At 42.9% G+C, this 21,298-nt stretch overlaps 1 protein-coding gene across 5 annotated transcripts in view; it reads right to left on the bottom strand.

Moving 5' to 3' along the window:
* The window catches only part of casz1 (castor zinc finger 1), a 76,293-nt gene that overhangs the window by 23,783 nt on the left and 31,212 nt on the right, over nucleotides 1–21,298 (bottom strand). For all 5 annotated transcript variants that reach the window (XM_068732534.1, XM_068732532.1, XM_068732535.1 and 2 more), the window contains exons 2-4: nucleotides 8,993–9,553; nucleotides 2,840–3,740; nucleotides 997–1,062 (exon numbers count right to left, since the gene is read on the bottom strand). In XM_068732534.1, the coding sequence (XP_068588635.1) occupies nucleotides 997–1,062; nucleotides 2,840–3,740; nucleotides 8,993–9,553 (1,528 nt within the window). The remainder of the gene's footprint in view (nucleotides 1–996; nucleotides 1,063–2,839; nucleotides 3,741–8,992; nucleotides 9,554–21,298) is intronic.

Genomic DNA, 21,298 nt, shown 5'->3' with positions numbered 1-21,298 from the left:
TGCCCTTTTTATTAGCCCTCCTTTTCCATTTTTTTTTTTCCTCCCTCCTCTTCGTTCCTTTTTCTTTTTTTCCCAACCCCAACACGGAAATTGAAACTGTATCTGGGCTTATCTGCAGCCTCCCCGTGCATCAACTGCCGAGATGTTTAGACAAATTTTATGCATTATGCAGCGCAAATATCAAAACAGTTCTTGGCAGTGCCAGCAGAAGCCTCATTAAAAATTCCTTAATTAAATCTTCTTGCAAAATGTAATCAGTCCAAGGAAGGGGTTTTGTGTGTGTGTCTGTGTGTAGGGGAGGACGTGTGTGTGTGTGTCTGTCAGTGCCAAGGCTTTGATTTGTGCCCTTCATGTTATGGCTTGGAGAAGTAATCATTAACGCCAAAGCCACTTTGGCTTTTCAAATGCTGTTTTTCTTTCTTTTTAAACGGAATAAACAAACAAATGATAATCACCTTTCTAGTGTCGGCTCAAAATGAATCCGGAATGGAGGACATTGTTCTGTGTCCATTGAAAAGCAAGATACCTCCCCTCCCCTGATGTTTTTGTCTCTGTTGGTGTGAATGACAGACTTTTTAGATCAGTCAGTTCCTTGCGTGTTCAACAATAAGCAGCAGAACTCGAGAAGAGCCCGGCCTAAGCTCATATCCTCTCTGTGTCAGTCACAGCTAACAGTAGATAGTTGCTCAGAATCATGTTCTCAATGTTTTAGTGCTATACACACCGTGAGCATTTACTCAACCAGTTACAGTAAGCTACCATCAAACCATTTCACTTTCATTATCCCTCATCTTTCTACTTCCTCTCAGCACATAAATTGGAGTCTTTTCTTAATCAATTTACTGCACACAGAACATTCTCATACCAGTCTAAGATCTAGTTACATCACTGAATAAAACACACCATCAGTGGATTAAAAGAAAAGAAAAAAAAAAGGTTCATCTCAGTTTTGGGTATATTTTTTCATTGGTGTAGCACATTGAGGGATTTGCATACCTGGCAATATATTTCTGGTAGAGGTTGATGTCGTCGCTGGCGGGTTTATCTGGTGGCAGGCCATTCCTAATGCAACAGCAAACACAAAAGAGACAGGATTAATGGTGTGGTCGGGCTGCCTGTTTTATTAATAAAAACAAACTGACACAATATTTACTTACAAGCCGCTGCCAAACTTTGGACTATCAATATACATTTACTTGTGGCATAAGAGCGTTTTCATGTGCCGTATGAATCAGGGATGGAATGCACACACTGTGATGCATGGTCTCCCAACCAATGAAAGGCAAAATGCAGGAGCAAAGGGACATTAATCTTTTATGGGGGTATTTTGGTGAGTGCTCATATGCAAAACTGGATAATGTGGATGTGGAAGGAAAGCTCTGAAAAGGTCTTTTCTGGTATTCTCTAAGGGCCTCAGCTCTAATGCTGATGTCAAGTTGTCTCCGATCAGTCTGAACTCAGTTCAAACAATGACGTAGGACAACACTGCAGCTTCAAATGCATACGGATCAAACGAATCGACCAACTCGATCAGTTTCCCTTAATCAGATTTGATTAGAAATAGGAAATCAAGAGGGATTCATCACATAACAGTGGCATGTGCTTTTTGTCACCTGTGATGTGGTTCCCATCATGAAGCTGGTTGCAATGACAGCAGTCATAATACAGTATTGGTTCTGCTTGCTCCCTCTCAGAAATGGCATTTAGCTTCATGTGAGCAGCCCCACACGGGGGATGACCTGAGGTTAATCTGGCCCAGAGGGGAGGATGCACTGCCAGACATTCTCACTAGCACCCCCCCACCCCCCTCTCCTCCCTGTATACAAGCACCAGACTTGGGTCAGTTATCCAAGCTTGCAGCTCCACTGAGCCCCAACCTGACAAAGGCCAAAGCCTGAGGGAGAAGTGCCAGAGGGCTCTTGAACAGTGTCTTTGATAGGTCTTGACTAACTAGAGACAAGGTCAAAACCAATCAAACAGACTCTGGGAGCTGTTTCCTACTAGTAGTGCACACGACTGTAGGCTAGCTCCCCAAACCCCTCGTTTGCTTCCTTTAAAGTGCACTCGTCAGGCGGTGTAGAGTCGGCCCCTGTGACTCGCCGGGAGGTTAGTCATGGCTCCAAAGTAATTAAAGGGAGAGTTGTTACACCCTAGCCAAACGAAAGAAGTCAGTCACTTTGCGATGACTGTGCTAAATCCGTCTCCACGGAGTGCTACAGCGAGTAAACACTTCATGTGCCTTCGCAACTCATCATGTCGTGGATCTATTGGGCACTATGCGCTATTTCACACTACATTCCTGTTGGCTGCTGTAGAGGTAGCAATTACCTTTGCGTTAGGCTAACTGACTCACAGTAGCAGTTAAGTGTATGTGAGCTTCACATTGGCTCCAAGGTGTTCCACAGGAACTTGGGATCTTTTCAATCCACCAATAAACTTTAAATTGGAATTTTAATGGATAGGTTATACTTCTTATTAACAGATTTTAAGAGGTATGCATTGTTTTGGTGCAGTTAAATTGCGCAGTCATACAATATTTGTTGTCAATAAGCATCTCACGTTTACCAGTAAGAGAGAGGATGACAAGCAATGCTGTCATCTCTTGCCTTTTATTTTTGTATTAACCTATTGTTAACTCTGCCAACGTTCTGTTTTCAGCACCGTTTGTCTGTTTCTTTGTTGTTTGTTAGGTGAATATCTAAAAATCGACTGATCTGATGTCAGATTGAATCAGATTAAAAACGGATTAAACTAATCGAAAGCATTGTGTAGCCTTGGCGGAGGTATGTGCTCTCTAAATGCTTTCTAGTTTCATATGATTATGTTTGAGCAGACTTACTTAACAGAGGACACAGTGCCCGTGGTGATGGAGTCAGTCTTGGAAAAACTGGACTTCAGGTAGTCAGCGGCGTTGAAGCTTATTTGTCCTGTCTGGTCCATTGTGAGCCCTGGGGCGATGCTGGCCCCAGCTGCGCCCACGGTGGGGACACCAGGAGCTCCTGGGTTCCCTGGTGTTGTAGCGAGGACATTGGGCATCAGTGAGGCCTCTGGATTTCCCGGCATCAGCTTCTGAATTGTTCTGATTTCATACTTCGAAGGGCGGCCCACTTTGCAAGTCTTGAAGGCTATGGAGCCGCCCATATCAGGGTTGCCCTCACCAGGCTTGAAGAGGTGCAGAAACTTGACGTTCTCGAGGTCGTACTTGGAGGGTCGCTTGTAAGCATTGCCGTTCTGCTGCTGTAGACTCTCACCCATCTTCAGCTTCTGAATAAAGAAGTCATACTTGGAGGCTCGGGACGCCATGTTCTGGATGTGAGAGGGATTCGGTGGCTGAGAAGTGCCCAGCTGAGGTCCTCCTGGCTGTTTGTGGTCCAGGCTGGCGGGGTAGATCTGTGCCTCGGCCCCTGGGAGGCACCCAGAGGTCTGGAGCATGGTAGCGCTCTTGTCTTGGGCCAGTTTTGGGTTGAGGTCGTCTGGTTTTGGTGGGGAAGCATGCAAGGGCCAAGGAAGGGTCTCGCCGGCTTTTAGCTTACGGATGTACTCTTCGTACTTTGAGAAGCGGGCACGCCGTGAGGCCTCCTCACTGCTGAGGGATGAGGGGTCTGAGGTAGCGGCTTTGAGCTTCTCAAAGCTGATCTTCTTGGTCAGCTCATCCCTTACCTGCTGGTCATCATAACCGAACATTCCCAAAAATTCATTCATGGTGTTGGCTGCATAGTCTCGCAGGGCAGATGCTTCTCCTGCACAGAGAAAGAGTAGAGTGGTGAGCTCCTTTTAAAGCTGCTACAAGCAACGTTGCTCAAAACATGTCAATCAGTGGCCAAATTCACTTCAGTCAATCAGTCCACCAAATGGTGCTCTCCCACTTCACATTGACTGATTCTCACTCAACAAGTGTTTCACTATCGTGATGCTGTGTAGCTGAAGAGGATAGTCTATATTCAACAATTTATTGTTTTGTTTGGCATCAAATGCTGATAACAAAAGAAGTCTAACCTGCTAGAACTAAATCTACTCCATTAGTCTATCTCTGTTTCTGAACATTAACTGCTTACAATTGATGTCATACGGCTATACTTGTTATTTCTGAACTGTAATAAATTTAAAAACAGGAAAAGGGATTCTAGAGCAGCGTCTACCCTGTACATCTCTGTGCATTCATGTGTCTACAAACAAGCAGTCTGAGGCAATGCTCTTCCTGTTTTGGTTGCACTAAGTCAGTCCTGCACAATTTGCAAGTGACTGTACCAAAAGACACACTGAATAAACAAACCTCTTCTGATCCTCTATTTTTATTAGCTATGCTCTCAAAATTCATTACGGAATCACTTTTAATATTGCATAATTGAATAACATGTTAAGTAAATATTTTACATGTAAGAGCAGGTAATCTTAGTATCCCAGTAAGAGATTACGTTAACGACCGAAGAATGTAGGGGAATCTATAGGGGGAAAACTGTTAATGCAACTTCTTAGAAATGAAGTAACACCATCAGCGCACTTCCCCACAGATTTTTACGTGATGACTGATGCTGAACGATTTGAAAGTGACATAATTATATCTGCTATCTTCCAGGAAGTGACTGCATGTTAAGTGCAATTCCTAATCCCTGAAGCTTGGCGTAAGGTATTTGAAAATAACATGATTATTGTGTCACCTTCAAGAGTGAAAAGAATGAATCCTTTCCCCCTTTTTACACATTTGTGAACTGAAACATCCCTTTCATTTTAAGAGTCCATTAAATTGGAGAACTTCCCCAAGGACATACTCGAAATATAGTCAATGTATAGTTTAATTGCATTATGTGGGGATTAATTCTGGCCCATTAACTTTCATCCAGGTTAGTGCAAGGGGTCAGAGAGCTGAGAAAGGGGAAAAATTATTTTTCCTGAAAGCAGTGGAGGGACAAAGAGAGGAAAGGGTACGTGAGAGAGAAATAGAGAGGGAGGAGTCGTGAGGCAGTTGTGTTGTGCTGATCCAGCTCAATTCCATAAATCAAGTTGTGTCAGTTTGCATGTCAGGCAGGATACCAGAACACTGACATGGTAGTAATGTACCAGATGATAATTTCACCTGGGTCATGTAAAAACTTTGGCAGTCACAGGACCAGGGTCAAAAACCTTAAAAAAAAAAAAAAAAAAAAAAATCACATCACACCATATCACCATCAAAACATGAGCTGGTGAGAAGTAATACCACTTACCACCCGGGTAATTAATACATAAATATTTCTGCTCTTGTCTCAGATTTCTCAGTTATTGCTAAATCAGTCTCTGTGCCCTGCTTTTCACATCACCCACGGAGCATGTAAAATAATCCCCAAATTTCCATTGACTGCGTTGGGGTTGCTCCTCTGCGCAGTGGATCAGTATGAAAGAGTATCCAGTGGATCGAAAGGGCATGGAAATTTAACAGAAATGGATCATGTATTTGAGAGGAAATGCCTCACAGATATTTTTAGCAAATCTAAACTGAAACTACAGAGTAAAATATTGTGTATATATACAAGTATATACTGCAGGGTAGAGTACAAATTAACTTTAACTTAATTTGTTTTTATTTATCATGCATGGCATAAAATAACATTTTGAACATGTCCACTCAAAATGTAATTTGTCTAAACATTCTTCTCATTTGATTTAGGTGTTGATAACCTCAGTGCTTGGTTGGATTTTACTGCGACTGTATTTGTAAGGGTACCTCAGGTCACAGTATATCATATAGCTCTAAAGTTAGGACAGCACCCATATCAGAAAAGTCACAAAATGGAACTACACTTACTGAGTGAGGAAAAAGAGCAAAGCAGAAGAAATGGAAATCATATTTAAAAAGTGACAAAAGGATATATTTTTTTTTACATCATTTTGATCACTAATATAAAGAGTGTCAAGGCTGGGTCTGTATTGACTGGGAATCGATTCATATCTGTCGACTTTTACTTTGGAGTAAGTTTCAAATAAAAAAAAACATCTATCGTTTTTGTCAAGTGCTTATTACTGCAGAGAGACTAGTGGTTTCTGTCATGGGAGCACCGGCACCTCTTTTTTTCATATTCTATTTGCTTATGGTTTTATCATCACCTTCTCTAAAAAAAATTAGCCAAGTCTCTTTATTCATCAGCGGAGCCATGTGGCCTGCTATCAACGAAAGGCAAATGATTGGACTTGAAAGGATTATGACTAGAACTGACAGGAGATAACCTTTCTAAAACACCATGTAAATGAGTTTTCTACTCGAGCCCTATCCGGCTGCCTTTTCATAATGCCATGTGACACCAGGTGGGAAACTATGTATGGGTGTATGGGTTAAGGTGAGATTGGCCTCTCCACTAATGCTAACCACCCAACCCATTAAGAAAAAGAAAAGACATTTCCCTCTGCACTTTCTCTGGTGTCACTGGAAACTCTACAAACAAGTGGTTTCTAATCTTGACACTTCGGGCAAGCAAAACCCAACACGCAGCACATACCTGCCTGTCTATATTTGAGGCTATTGGGACACATTTTCCCTCCCAGATATGATAACAGATGGGCATTATATCTCCTATTGGCTGACCAAACATGGCCATCAGTGTGGCATAGCTTCTCTGCTCACAGGACTGAGAGGCAGAGGTGTCGCTGATGATAAAGGTGCATGCTAGTGGCTATATATGGACTAATCTGGGGTTTGAATACAGTTGTCAGTTTTGAATCACACATGCACAATGTAAACTATTTAGTTAAAAGAAAAAAGTTTGAATAACATGCTGTGTTTTGAGTCAGAGAAAGTTTTGCATAGTGGGATTCTTTTAGATGGTGCAATAATTTAAATAGAGTTTTAAAAAGCAAATTGTGTTGATGTTGGTGAATTAGTTTAAGTGTGTTTTGTTTAAATGAGCAGTGGTAGCCTAATAAAGAGTTGCTTTGAATAAATGACATTATGCGCATTTGTTTGGACTAATTTGACACACACAAAAGTGCATAGAGCTTCAAACTTCCTCTCTGTTTGGTTAGTTAATTAACAGGCAGTAAATAGCGAGGGCTTTGAAACGGCTTGAAATGAACAATAACCTTTTACAGTGAACCCAGAATTGCAAATGGAAGTCACGGTCAAGCCTGTTTGATCCATCGCTATGAGCATCTCTGTCTTTGCTTTCATAGTTTTTATTCATTGTTTTTTTCCATTGACTGGCTTACGAGGGCTCTAATGCGTCATCTAAATTATCTAGGAAAAGTATTCTGGGGTTTTGCACTGATAGGAAATCTGCACGATGCCTCAATGTGAGGAGTTAAATGTTTTGAAGGTCGCAGTTTCTCTCATTGATCTTGCAATGTTTGTTAATTACATTGTCACTGATGTTGTGAGAGATAATTAAGCCACTATGTTTATATGCATAATTATGTGCACTCCGCATCAGCCTTTGAAAGACAGCGGCGAGAGAGAGAGGAAAAAAAAAAAAAATGTTTTAATTGTGAGCTGAGCAGAAACACGGCAATATAGATGCCCTAGTTACAATCAACAAAGAGCAACTCTGAGAAGAAAAAAAAAAACACTCTAAAGACAAGATTTGCAACTGATCGCTCTCCCCACAGTCTTCAAACACTTTGGCTTTGCTGTGAGATGTAAAGTAGTTAGGGAGCCAGTGGAGGGAAAGGTGCAGGCCTGCTACACAACAGTAATACATATTTACAGACAGGTGTTTTTATGGCCACGAAATAAACACAAAATGACTAATTAAAACCACAAAGGCTTTTTCATTTGCCCCTGAAATGAAAGCTGCTTCATTTTCTGAGAAGCCCCTGCCCCCAATTCTTTGTGTGGCCAGAGCTGCTGCTGTCAAACAAAAAGACATGCAGACTAAAAGAGCATGTGTACATGACACTGAGGTAGATAGCTAAACCTAGATGAAAGGCCAAAAAACTGTTGTTTGGTGAGCAAGCACAAAACAAAACTTGTTTTTGTACCGCAACAACCGGTCTCACTCGCAAATTGCAGGTTTTTTTTCCCTCTGTGTTTCTGTGTAACACGCTTTATCTATTCATATAAGCGAGCCATGTTTTTTCTCCTTTTTTAAAGCTCTGCGTTTGTACTGCTATACAAAGGCCAAACTCTCCTATAGCGCGTGTGCATCTAGCTTCAAGTGTCACAAAGTGTAAGAGGCACTTTCTGAAATGATAGTTTGTGCTGTTAACACAGACTTGTGTTACTTCCGAATGACTGGCTGTGCCAGCTTTTCCTATTTGATAATCAGTGAATTATATTGCAGGAACATCATGTCACAATTAAAAAGGGGTTATTAGGAGTCATTTACAAGAGCATTTTAGAAGGGAATTTATTAAAATATGTCCATGTCTGCTCACAATAAATACATGGAGCCACTCTATTTCTCACTTAAGAGTCATATGGAACTGCGATATAATTTCCCTATTTCTGACTTTATTTGACAATTGATCTCTAGGATTTGACAAAAAAACAAGCTCCTCTATGGCAGACTACAACTCCATGTAATAGAGGAGTTTGAAGCGATGGCTAAGTTTAGTGAGCTTAGGGAAAATCAAAGACTCAATATGTAATCCTGGGTGTAATATGAAGCTTAGCCTGGTCTTGCCATGCGCTCTTGGCCCACAGCTGCTGGGAGAGTGCATAAACAGCCTTACGTTGTAAGCCTACTCCATTTATGAATTTCTTTTTGCAGTAAACCACACACTGACAAGTTCCTGTTTCCCCCCCCCGCTGGCCTGCCAGTTGAATCTGTCTTTGGGGTAATAATGTCACTGGCTATTCATAATGTAACTCTAGAGTGTCTCTTCCCAATAATGGGCACACTTAAGCTTATGTGGATGCGGCAATGTTACCCGCCCTCTATCTAAGCATTAATACTATGGAGTGGAATGCTTTGAAGGGCAAAGGTTGTGTCGGTTTAAGAAGTCTAAAAAGGGTCAAGTATAAATTAGGAGTATGGCGGAGACATTAGAAGGTAAACTGATTGGAGAACAGAGAGTCAAAATGTACCTGTAGAGGAGAAAGGTGCTTGACGACTCTGGGCCTCACGCTGTGGCATGTAGGTGTTGTCTTTTGAAGGCCTGTCTTCAGCTTCTTTTTCATCATGGTAACTGCCATCCTGAGAGCCTGCCACCGGCTCGGCCTCCTCCGCATTGTCCTCGTCATCGCTGCAGCCTGTGGGGCGTACCATGTACACGCCCTCAGGGGGGCCGTCTTCGTCATTGCCGACTTTGAGTTCATGCTTGTGTTCGTCGCCGGGAGCTGGCGGCTCGTCACCGTACTCGCCGTTCACCCACTTCTCAATGGCCTCGCGTCTCTTCTGGTCCTCATCTAGACTCTGACTGAGGTTCAGGCTCTCGGGGAAGTTGGTCTCATTGTCATCGTAGTGGGAACTGCCACGCTCACTGTTTTCTGCTACACTCTGGTCTCCCTCTGCATTCTGGGAGCTGGTGTCGAACACCACCTGGCGGCTCAGCTTGGCACAGATAGCATTGAGTTTTAGGCCACCTTTCCTTTTGGCGGCCATCTTGGATTTTCCTGAGGTCGTTTCAGTGCATAAACTCCTTTCAGCTAATGGAAACATGAACAAAAACAAAGTTGTTCAGCATTACAATTATCTGAGTTACAGTTTAGGGAATTTAACTTTTCATTCAATTAGCAATTTCTTTTAAATGCTTCCATTTTCACCAGAAACAAAGTTTGAACCAGCTTTTCCATGTCAGTAACTTGTACTGATTTTGAACATCACAATGGAAAAGCTACAGTGAACAACAGTGACTGCTGCTATTAATATCATCCAAAAGCACTTAACAATAACAGACTGGAAGGACACACAGAGATACTGTACATATCTTTCTGAGTCACACCTCTTCGGTCAGCTCAGAGTTGAAAGCAGTGATGAAAAAAAAAGGAGAAAAGAAAAAAAGCCCAGGCAGCTGAAACCACAGGCAGATAGGTATCAGACCCCCTACGGTACTACAAGCAGCAAATACACGGCTACATAATCCTTCACATGACAGCGCTATAGAGACACCGTGAAATGTTATCTTCTCTCTCACCTCGAGAGGCTGTGGTCCTGCCACTGAGTGGGGGGCTGCACAGCGTTAAAGCTGTCAGGATGTGGAGTGAAAATACTGAGCGCTTTTGGTCTTTTTGGATCTGTGTTCTCACGTTGGCTATTCAGTGGAATTACACCCAATAACTGTATTGTAATTGTATTTTTTTACATCTTTACTAAAAGGGAAATAAATGTACCAAGCTCTTTCTACCCTCTGCTGTCTTTTACTGTTGATCTGGCCGAGACAGTAACACAGAACCAAAAAAATTCTGTAGTCACCATGTTTTACATGTCTTTACGAAACAAGACAGACTGCACAGTCTCAACATCTTTTCCCCCAGTGCGGCCTCTCTGAACAATAGAGCATGATAGAGTGTGCTTTGGGGCAGCAATGGGTGGCATTATTTCAACCCAAGTGGGGCTATCTTTATAACATGTCCTCTGATGAGGCAGGAACAGCTGCCTGTGGCATTCCATATCCAGAGCTGCCTTTTTAGGGCAGAAACTGCACTCTAGTTCCTTTCACTTTATTTCCAGAGCCACCAAAGTTCACCTTCCAACAGCATTTTCCAGACTCAAAATCAAGGCCAGATCGTTATCAAGTTGTAAATAACTTTTAAAAAGCAAGGAGGAGGTGACTGTGAGTAACAGTATTTATGATATTAAAATATATATATATATATATATATATATACATATATATATATATATATATATATATATATATATATATGTATATATATATATATATATATATATATATATATATATATATATGTATATATATATATATATATATATGTATGTATATGTATGTATGTATGTATGTATAACTACCAGAGAGCAGACGATCATTTTAACTTGTATTGTGTTTTTATTCGGTAGTATGTAAAGCTTTGTCAGTTGAAGCTCTGTGAAAACAGTTAAAACAGCATGCCACAGTAGATATAGTTCTCCCTGCGTGAAGTTGTATTGAATCTTAACTCAGCCACACTGTGGTTAAGATAATACACTCTACTGAACAGTGAACACACCATCTTAAAAGACAAAAATGTGTGATATGAGAGGTAACAAAGTTCTATCTTAAAGACTCAATTCACTTTATATAACAATGAGCACGAGCCTTTTCATTTTCCCTCAGCCGTAAAGCCAAGCACAATCATGTGTGAGCCATTGCAAGTGTTATGTAAATCACATCGGCGCAACATAAAATCCTGTTTTCATTTTCTTTTGCAAAGCTGTGGATTCATTAGAGGATATACAATTTGAAGGTGCTTACAGATCACCCCGTCGCCAGACAATGCACCCCGTGCTCCCCACACATGCTTTCTCAGTTACTGTATTTACGTTGCGGGCTTCCTCTCTGAAACAATAGCTTCAGGAATTATGTAGGTTTGAGGGGGCCGTATATCAGCGGCACATTACTGTGCAATTTAGTGTTAGACAATTGGAGGCGGGGGTGAAAGGGTCACCTTTTAGAAGTAGCAATTTTGAAAAAAAGAAAAGAAATCAGCTTGAAAAACTATTAGGAAGTGGAAGACATAAATTTTCAAGTTATTTTTCTTCAGAAATACTCTCCAAAGGAAGATTGAGGTCATCTGGGTGTTGCAGTGGAAGTCATTTTTTTCTGTTTACTGTGTTCAGTATTTCATGCTTTAACTGCCGATTTCCTTTGCATTGCAATCTCAAGCTCCTTGTAGGAAATGACCCCGACACAGTTGTTTCTTTCCATTAGTGAGTATTTATGTATGATTTTCTGTTAACAATACAGAGTGTGCGTAGACAACTAAGTGCTACTGGTTGAGTATCCAGCAGGTCTATAACTGAATTATCAGACAGCTTAAGCACATATTCAGTGTTTTCTTTTTAAAGGTAGGGCGTGCTTTAAGACACATTTAATACTGTGGGCTTCCTGTGAGCAGGAACATGCTATGGTTCGATGGTTTATGGAAGCTGTCTAAACTATTATTTATGCTGAGGGTTTCTGTCCACGGCTGCTTTTTGCCATTGCTTACAATAGGGATTGCTATGGTAACACCAAGCTGTTTACCTCAAGTCGTTTGTGTGCATGATTGCGTACAATGAGATAAAATCTGTGGGGACCTACATGAAAGAACAACTTTTCCCTCTGGGACCAACCCCCCACCTCTCTGAGAGTCCAGTAAGCATTCTGCCTTATTAATGAATATCAGACAGAAAAACAACACTGTCACATGCATTGGACATTATTTACAGTCTGTTTTAGCCTGGTGTGCTAATTGTCAAGGAGGAGACACCTCAGTAAGCACTGGGAGATGGAAAAAAAACAAAACAGGCAGGTTTGAATTTGAACACAACAGCTGAAACAAATTTTTCCAACTGCTTATGTTACCGGTGACACTATTTTTTTTTTACTGGAAACAGTGCAGGGCCGCAAAGGAGCGCCACATACTGTCTGTATAAGGCCAAAACCTGAGGAAAAAGTCCTGAAACTATTTTGAATACATTTGGACTAGGTCAGGTTCTTTTTCATCTTCAGACAAAAAGGAGTGCATCAAAGTTCTTTCGAGCCCTGTTTCTTCTCAGCGCTGGATGACACAGCTTGTGTTCAAGTCTAGCCCTCCCCACTGACAAACTAACTCTTCCACAAGCTCTAAGCCCCACAGGTCTTGTTGGTTTTTTGATGCAGAGTCTCTGTTTGTGTGCCAGAATAATATCATGCCCAATCAAGTGGTGTTTCAAATCCTAATAACGCTGTTGGAAGTGCATTATTTGTGTGAGCGTGCACAGAATGTAATCAAGGCCGCTCCGGGTAAAGGATGTGGGAGTTGAGACCGCTTGTGACTGGCAGGGTCATGGCTTTACCTCTTTTGGTCGTACAAGACGAGGCAGCTTATGTCCAAAACGCTTGTTCAATCATCTTATGGAAGATTTAAAGTCACATAAACAACATGTGGAAAATTGAATAACTTGACTTTATTGTTCATTCAAAGTGCAGCGCTGCACCATAAACATGCCGACTCCCTGCAGTGTTGTCAGTTTGTATGGAGCGAGCACGCAGGAGGGTCTGTATATAAGAGACGTAGATATTACCTGTTTAAAGTGAAGCTTATCTCTTCGCCTAATCAAACACAGGTATGGGGCTTGTTTTAGATTCCTGCTGAGTTCCAACATGACTGACACAGGGACGACCCCCCCCCCCCCCCCCCCCCCCCAATATCAGGACTTAATTAATACAAACAGGGTCTGGGAGATGTCTGTTCAGCTCAGGATTATTTTACAATATGCAACCGAGAGTTGCTGTAGCTCTTTAAAAAAAAAAAAAATCCCAGTTATAACTTTATGAACCTTTGGCAGATTAATCGGCAAGGCTGCAGCTCCCTGTGTGTAGCTCAGTGAACCTTTTGTGTCTCTGGCTCTCAAGGGAGATGTATGTGTGAGAGAGCGTGTGTGCATGAGTGTTTCAGGGAAATCACTGAGCCACACACTGGCAAACATACACAGACACACTTAAAAATTATCATGTTTTAATATTTGTAAATTTACAGCTTGCAGGAGGAGAATGTTTTCCTCTTCTCTCTCTTCCCCCTGCACGGTAGAGAGGCTGCGGCAGCCGCAAGGAAGTCGAGCAGAAAGCCACTGATGGACAACTACGCCACGACACCCAGACCCCAGCATCTGGCCCCTCTCTCATTTTTAAAACACAAGAATAACAATAAGCAGGTTGTCGACCCCGCCGTGAGATTTTGCCACAGTTTTCCAACAGTCGGTGTAGCCGATGCTGAGAAATTTCCATTTTTCCGCATGCATATTTAATTGAGTTTTGTCCCAGTGGTGCGGAAATGATTTGTTTTTTGCTCTCTGTTCACTTGACTCCTCTTCGGAGTCGCTAACCCTGATTAAGACGTTCCCGTTAATTTCCCAGCGCACACCTTTTTTTTGTGCATTAATGGTTCTGATCGTCTAATTAAAACTTCTCAGCTCGGCTGCTGATCACCGCTCGTTGTGCCTCTGACCTGAAGTTTTAATTGCCGCATCACAAGCGATAATAATAATTTTGAGGTTCTGATGATTAAAAACAATGCCATTGCCAACTAGTTGATAGAAGGGGGTTTAGGGGTGGGCGCATCTGAGGAGAAGTTTATGTAGAAAAGAGGTTTAGAAAGGGGGGGGTGTGAAGGCAGGTATTTACTAACTACTGAGCAAGAGGGGTGGGGAGGGGGGGACTACTGTAGGTGATCACTGAGGGGAAGTGGGTTGCAGAGCATATGGAAATCTTCAAGCACTATTGTCTCTCAGAGTCTTCCTGAAGAAACAAGTTTGGCTCGGAAAGGGACTTAGCTTTCTCCACCTCAAAATCTTAAATCTGCCACTGACTGATCCACTTTGGAGCTCTATACTCACTTGGCAGGTTTGCCAGGTTGGGGAAGAGAGAAAAAAGAGAGCATGCGAGCGAGCGATAGAGGCACATAAAAGATGACGACAGTCCAATACCCTGTGCTTATTTTCATAAAAAGATAATGGCACAATAGGTGCAGTACAAAAGCCACATTGTTCATTAAGTGACTGAATGGAAAAAAAGGAACCCACGGTGACTGTTGTCTCTGTCATAAAACATGATACTTATCAGATGTATATGATACGTGGATTACTGTCAAAACAGGAGAAGTGAGTTGCATGTGATCTTCTTTTAAACGGCACTTTCACACTGTACTTCACAGATCACACAAACTGCAGAAGAGAGAGAGAGAGACTGTGCACCAGGGAAACTGCCACCAGCACCAATCTGTCACATTTGGTTCTTTTTTTAACTACTGGATTTCTAATGGATTTTTTTTTAGGTCCCACTCCAGGATCAATGTTTTCCTGCAAACATATTGTACATGCATGCAGGACAAGCGCACACAGACAGTACACAGACATATGGACATACAGTCAGGAGGTAGCTGTCTCTTCTCCCCTCCCCCTGTTCCTCTCTCTCACAAATGTATTTTATTATTAATCAGTTGGTTGCACATCTGCCTGCTTGTTGTTGTTTTTTTTCTATCAATAAAGCACTTATTGCTTTTAGTCTAGAACATGACCTTGCACGTTGTGTGCCGCCTTTCTGAGAATGCTGACCTTGAAGGACCTGTTCGGACTATTTCACTTCAGCTCGGTCCACGGCTGTTATCAAACTCCAGCCCTCAGCCAAATGCCACGCTACTGCCACACCGCCGCAAAACACAAAGAAAAAAACTGCAGGACAAAGGCAGACACATACAGACCAAGTAACACACACACTGACTGCATGGGACAATGGCTGAAGAATACAAAGTATATTTCAAGTCCAGGCGGAAGAGGAAAGACATTGAACTTGAGGGCAATCAGGCAGGAAAGTTGAAATCTAAGGACAAATACGCCCTCAAGCTTCATCACAAACAGGGTAATTATGGTGTTTTCCAGAATAGAGGACAAGCTGCCTAAAATGGTCTAAGGGAGAAAAAAAAAAGAAAAAACAAAAACAATCTGACATGAGTGACAAGAACCATTCTGACAGCCACGAACCAAAACAGCCAACTTTCATTGAGTTTGCTGCTTAGGGTAATTCATGGGACACACGACTAACTTGTTAAAATTGTACATAAAATCTGGACACCCAGCTGGCACCAGATGACAACTTAATTTCTAAGTGTTTGTGTTGTGGGGGGACAAAAACTTTTGCTTTAAAAAAATATACAATGGCACACAGTCCCATGCTTCCACAGATAGAAACAAGGGAAATTTATTCCTGCAGCTTTGTTTTGAAGCTTAGCTCCCATGTTCAGTTTCAAGACACCAGGAGTGCAATTTGATAAGCCAACCGCCATGGTAAATGAGCAGACGACCCCTGTGTCCCTCCCTCATGGTTGCTCGGCTTGGTGCGGGCAGCAATGCAGTGTGGGTAGTACAGTGGAGAAGGGGCTCAGCGGTGCACCTCTCGAGGGCCCTTGAGCTAATATCTGTACAGATTAACTGCTTCAGTTGTATTTTGGTCACGGGGATCTCTCTTTGCCTTTGTGGCTTGTTGGGAGGGAGAAGGGGAGATGTGTGTGTGTGTGTGTATTGTGAGTGTTACTTGCACACTTTCTTCTGTAGCGGCCTGCTCGCCTAAGAGGTCAGGAGCCGCCAGACTGGTGTATGTCATTCCATGTCATTATCTTTGGGGCCATATTTAATTTATCAGAATCCGCAGCTACACCGCTGAGTAAGTCATCCCCATCCCCTTACGATCACCTAGACCCTCTATCTCTCCACAGGACACACACACACAAACAGTGTCAATCCTCCAGGGTAAACTCAGCACACGCCGCTCCATTAGTTATCAATTAAATCTGGAAATCTCCACCTGTCTTACACACACAGATGAAGCCGGCACACATACAGTACGTAGCACCCCTCTCAACAGGAAGTTGAGGAGAGCGTGCCTTATTTGACTACGAGTGTGGGGGAGCGAGTGCGTTTGTGTGTCCGTGCGGGTGGCACTTACGTCCATGAGGTTAACCTTGATATGAGGCCCTGTCAGGCCAGATAATGTCAATCAATGACAAGCCCTCACAGATAACCCCTAATGTGAAGCCTAAAAAGCAAAGCTGTTTAGATCTTTAGACATGCCCCCTTTCACCAGCATATGAATTGCATTACAAGGAAATGAGCTGTGGCATTTCTTTAATAAGACTCTCAAGACATTTTGACAGCATATGTAAGGCACTCTGCCGTTAAAAAAAAATTAAATAAAGCCTCTACTGACAAAGCCTCCTCACACAATGCCGGGCTCTGATGGGCAGATCCAAGTCCCTGTTAACCGGAGGAGAGGAAGAGACATGTGGGGGGGGGGGGGGGAGGAGGACCTTTCTCTTTTTTCCCCTCAAGCTCCCGGGGACTTCTTAATTGATTTTCAAGGTTACGTTTCAAATTTGTTTTTCAGATACGGGAGCCTTGTGAACGAGAGTGCGAGTCAATTTTTTTCAAGCGATTTCCCTAAATTTGGCCTGGTTCGGAAAGGTCTGCTTCCGATCTCGTTGACCCGCTTCCCCCTCCCACCTCCTCGCTCTCTCCTCCCTTTACTCTTTTTCTCTTCTCTCTCTCTCTCCTTGAAAAGAAAGAAGGAGGTGACATTAACCCAAAACGGCATGTATTTCCAGACAGGATGCCTGCACTGACAACATCGATCCCTGGCTCCCATTAAAACATTTGCTCTGCCTGACAGACCTTTCCTCTTTTGGACTTTATACGCGGTAGAATGAATCACAGGTGCCTGTTAAAATGTCACCCGAGCAGGTTCTCTACCTGTCCAAAAATGACCCATGGCACGCTTTCAATCACATTATACTCTTTTAATGCTCAATTTATTCTGATGAAGCACGATTAAAGTTTGATCAAAATACGTTCTTTGTAGTGCTAAGAGAGGAAGTGATGAGAATGAGTCTTCCTGCTCGTGGGATTTGCAGTTTTTAGACCCTGTGGCTGTGACTCAGCTGCCAGAACTTTAGTTTGCTTTCTTTTACTTTTCTGATTGGCAGAACGAAACTGACAATAAGTTGACATTTTATATGACATTTTAAAGTGTATGTGTGTCCACGGATGGTTGGAGGAGTGTGGGCATCTGCATAATACACTGTAAACACATATGTTAGGGGGTGTTATGTGTGTGCCTGCTTGCAAGGTTGGAGACAGCAGGGCACTGTGCTTTGCGCTCTCCTTCTGCTCCTCTCTGTCTAGTTGCTGCAGGTCACGTCATTTGCTCTGAGACGCACACTGACATTTCTACACATATCTACTCAGGAAATAAACGATTCGCATGAGGATAAACACACCACCGCGTCAGTGACAGCACTAAAACAGTGTGCTTTACCGAAAAAAAAAAGTTCAATGTGAACTGGAAGGCGTTACAAAATGTGGCAGTTTTCACCTAAAACAGGAACATTCTTGTTTCTGGGAGTTCAGTAGAGGGAGGAATGTGCCATGACTGAATTTGAAGGTGTGATAAAACAACACTCACAATAATAAGGGAGAGAAAAAAAGTAAAATGACTGTTAAAAGATGAAACGGACAAAGCTGCTTTACAGGAAAAAGAGTGCTGTCTATTTTGGGTCTCAGCATGCAAAAGGAAGTGCTGCTGAAGTTGACTCAAACAAATAAATTTGCTTTTGATAAAACCACAGCAACTACTTTTGCATTCTACACCAAACCCACTTTGTCGTCTGCATCTTTATCTTTATGACTTGCCACATTTGTGAGAAGCCACTCACTAAATTGTCAAGCACAAACAACTGAGGGTTTTCAAACGGTGCAGTGTTGACGGCTAAAAATGCAATTTTATTTTAAAAGTGACAGGTTAAAGGAAAGCCTCAGAAGTGAACATGGAGCGCTCGCCTATTTGCACTGTATCCAGCTGCCCGTTTTACATTTCTCCAACATTAATATTCCTCTTATTATTATTTTAAAGTGAAAACGGATACTCTGTTGAAGTGCAAATCTGATGAATTACGGGAGCAGATTGCTGCTATTAATTATTAAAACCTATTTTATAAATATTCAGGTCTGTCATGCATCTAATAATGAACGCTTTAGAGGAGGTTACTTCCCGTGCGCATCCTAATGTGTCAGAAATATCACTTTTAATCACGCTCGTGTCAGCGAGTGCTGGGTTTGAACCTGCCGAAAAAATTTCCACCAAATCAAGGAAACTCAGTCGGCCTACTACTGTGCTCATCACAGCTCCTCCGATCCTGCTGTTTCGCATGATCCAGGTTCTCCTCCTGCCCGGTCTGAAGAGGTGGAGAACACCTCTCAGCTCCTCGCTGCATTCTTACCGTGGTAATTTGAATGGAGAATAATGCATCGGCAGCACTCTACCCTTCTGGACACACCTAGTCCCAGTGCTACTGCTGCCATATGCTGTGTTGATACATATTCATAACACTTTCTCGTGTGTTGAGTGTTGGTGTGCAATGAGGCTTAAATGAGTGTCTCACATCTTCAAATGGGAAGAGGGGGGGAAAAAAGAAAAGGGAAAAAGCCGGTCTCAAAGAAAGTTAGACTGCTCTTCTCCCCCCCCACCCCCCCTCTTCTGCAAAGTAGACCAGTTTGGGTGCTGATAGGTGATCCCAGTGCTTTTGTGTGGATGAGCGAGAGGCTGCAGAGTTTGAGGATTGTCTTCAAGAAGCTATGAGAGGTGGCAACTGTCAGCATGCTCGGAGACATTGTGCTGTCATGTGGGCCGGTCTTACTGGTAGGGTGAGAGTCAATGGCACTGCACCATGACCTCCGTACACCCCACCAGCATATGCTGCACAGAGCATACACACAACTAGATAGAGAGAGAGAGACACACGCACACACACGCACACACACACACACACACACACACACACACACACACACACACACACACACACACACACACACACACTCTGTGGAGCGCTCTAAGATTAATGCTGTCAGAGCTACAATGATACCCCTTCATTATCTGCACACGGGGCCTCCTTCGTGCGCCCGCTTGCCTCACTGTCCTCTCCGCTGCTTCTCTATGGAGGTAGTAATTACTAAAGCTTACATTTCTTGCACTCTGTGCCTCCAACTACCTTCACTTACCCATTATTTCGTTCTCGTTTCGCAGTGCTTTCAAGTGACTTGCCAGCCTTTTTGCCAACTAGTGACACAGCTGACGGTATGCCGGTGTTGATGGCAGCGCCAATGCAACTCACGCTGTATGTGAGAGCACTGTATTATGAGATTATTTGGTGCCCAGCTGATGTGCAATAAAGGCACAGTGTGGTACCCCAGATTCAGATCAGTCCTCTGGGTCAAACACTCATTGTGTTACAACAAGAGAGAAGTGCTTGATGTACCACTGCAGTATCTGTTGTACTGTACATTGTTGGTTTAACAGGCTGGGATCAGAGAGATGCTCCCTCTTGCATAGCGTTTTTCATTACCAACAATGCTCTCACTCTTTGGCTTTCTTCTTCCTCTCCCACTGGAACTATGGCTTTATCAAAGGTGATAGCTTGCTCAGGCGCATTTTCTCAAACGTCTTCTTCAGCCAGCCATTTCCCAAGCCGCTCTCGGGTAAACGTCACTCATAAAAACCACGGAAGATTTGATGGTGAGATCAAAAAGAAAGGAAGGACACAAAGGAGAGAGGAGGAGGGGGGGGGGGGCGACGATACCCTCCTCCCCCATTCGACACAACGAGTGCTGAGGGTAATTCCTCCAAGCAGGGCCAGTGTTTTCAGACGCAAATACAACAAAACGTCGGATGCTGCCATGAGACATCAAAATGGGTGATTTTGACTTCAGAGGGACTTCAGATGCTTGAGGAGCTGAGAGAACAGAAGGTACCAGCAGGCTGTTAACAACCAATGCGGGAACCATGCCAGAAAGACGGCCTCCTACCAAAAATGCCAATCGGCACCAGATCAGTAAAGGCTTCCGCCATACTGTAATATCCCACTTGAGCACTTTCATCTGCTGAAAGTGAAATGGCTTGAAAGTTTATCAGCTGCTATTTACTGTACCATTGAGATAACATGTTAAAAAGTAAAGAACTTCCACAGTTAGGTGCCACAAAGGCAGAAAGACAAAAAAAAACACACACACAAAGAATTCTCGAAGGAGACTGATGTCTTCAACAGGTGCCTCGAAAATAGGAATTTTATGTCCTTTGCCTTACAGAAAAGCAAATTAAAGACTTGCTTCGTTCTTTTGAGACCTGAGTTGTGTTGTGACACGCCGAGAGGGATGTCCGCATTTTCTCCGGTGTTGTTCTCGCTCATTCTTGGAGCATTAGGCTCACTCTAAATAGCCTCGAGGAGATTAGGCTGGCTCATATTCAAATGCACATTTCTTCCAAAACCCACTCCACGAGTGGGCCAAGGAGAGCAGTGCAGGAGCCTTGTGAGACGGTAGTCAGAGAAGATTCAGTCATGTATAAATCAGCTAAGAGGAGGAAAAGAGACAGAGAGGAAGAGGGAGAGAGAGGCTGAGGTAAAAGACAAACAAGTGTTGGCTCTGCTATACGAGTTTAGTTAGCTAGAGAGTTAGTGCATGAGTTATGGCTAGCGAATGGCTGAGGGACGCTGTATTTATGAGGGGACTGAGTGAGTGTTAAATCCCTGGTAAGAAATAAAGTCGTCCCTGAGCGAACAGGGGAAACATTTCACTCAGTCTAAGAGGTGCCTCGAAAAAAATGAAAGCCATCCCTCTTCCAGGGGAAGCACTATTCCGTATTCCCTAAAATTGCTTTATTCCTTAAA

This window comes from Cebidichthys violaceus, unplaced genomic scaffold (genome assembly GCF_023349555.1).
Source record: "Cebidichthys violaceus isolate CVI_PGR_0920_01 unplaced genomic scaffold, fCebVio1.0.p SCAF_6, whole genome shotgun sequence".
Taxonomy (NCBI): domain Eukaryota; kingdom Metazoa; phylum Chordata; class Actinopteri; order Perciformes; family Stichaeidae; genus Cebidichthys; species Cebidichthys violaceus.
The sequence above is the reverse complement of the archived record's forward strand: the minus strand, read 5'-3'. Positions and strand labels throughout refer to the sequence as shown.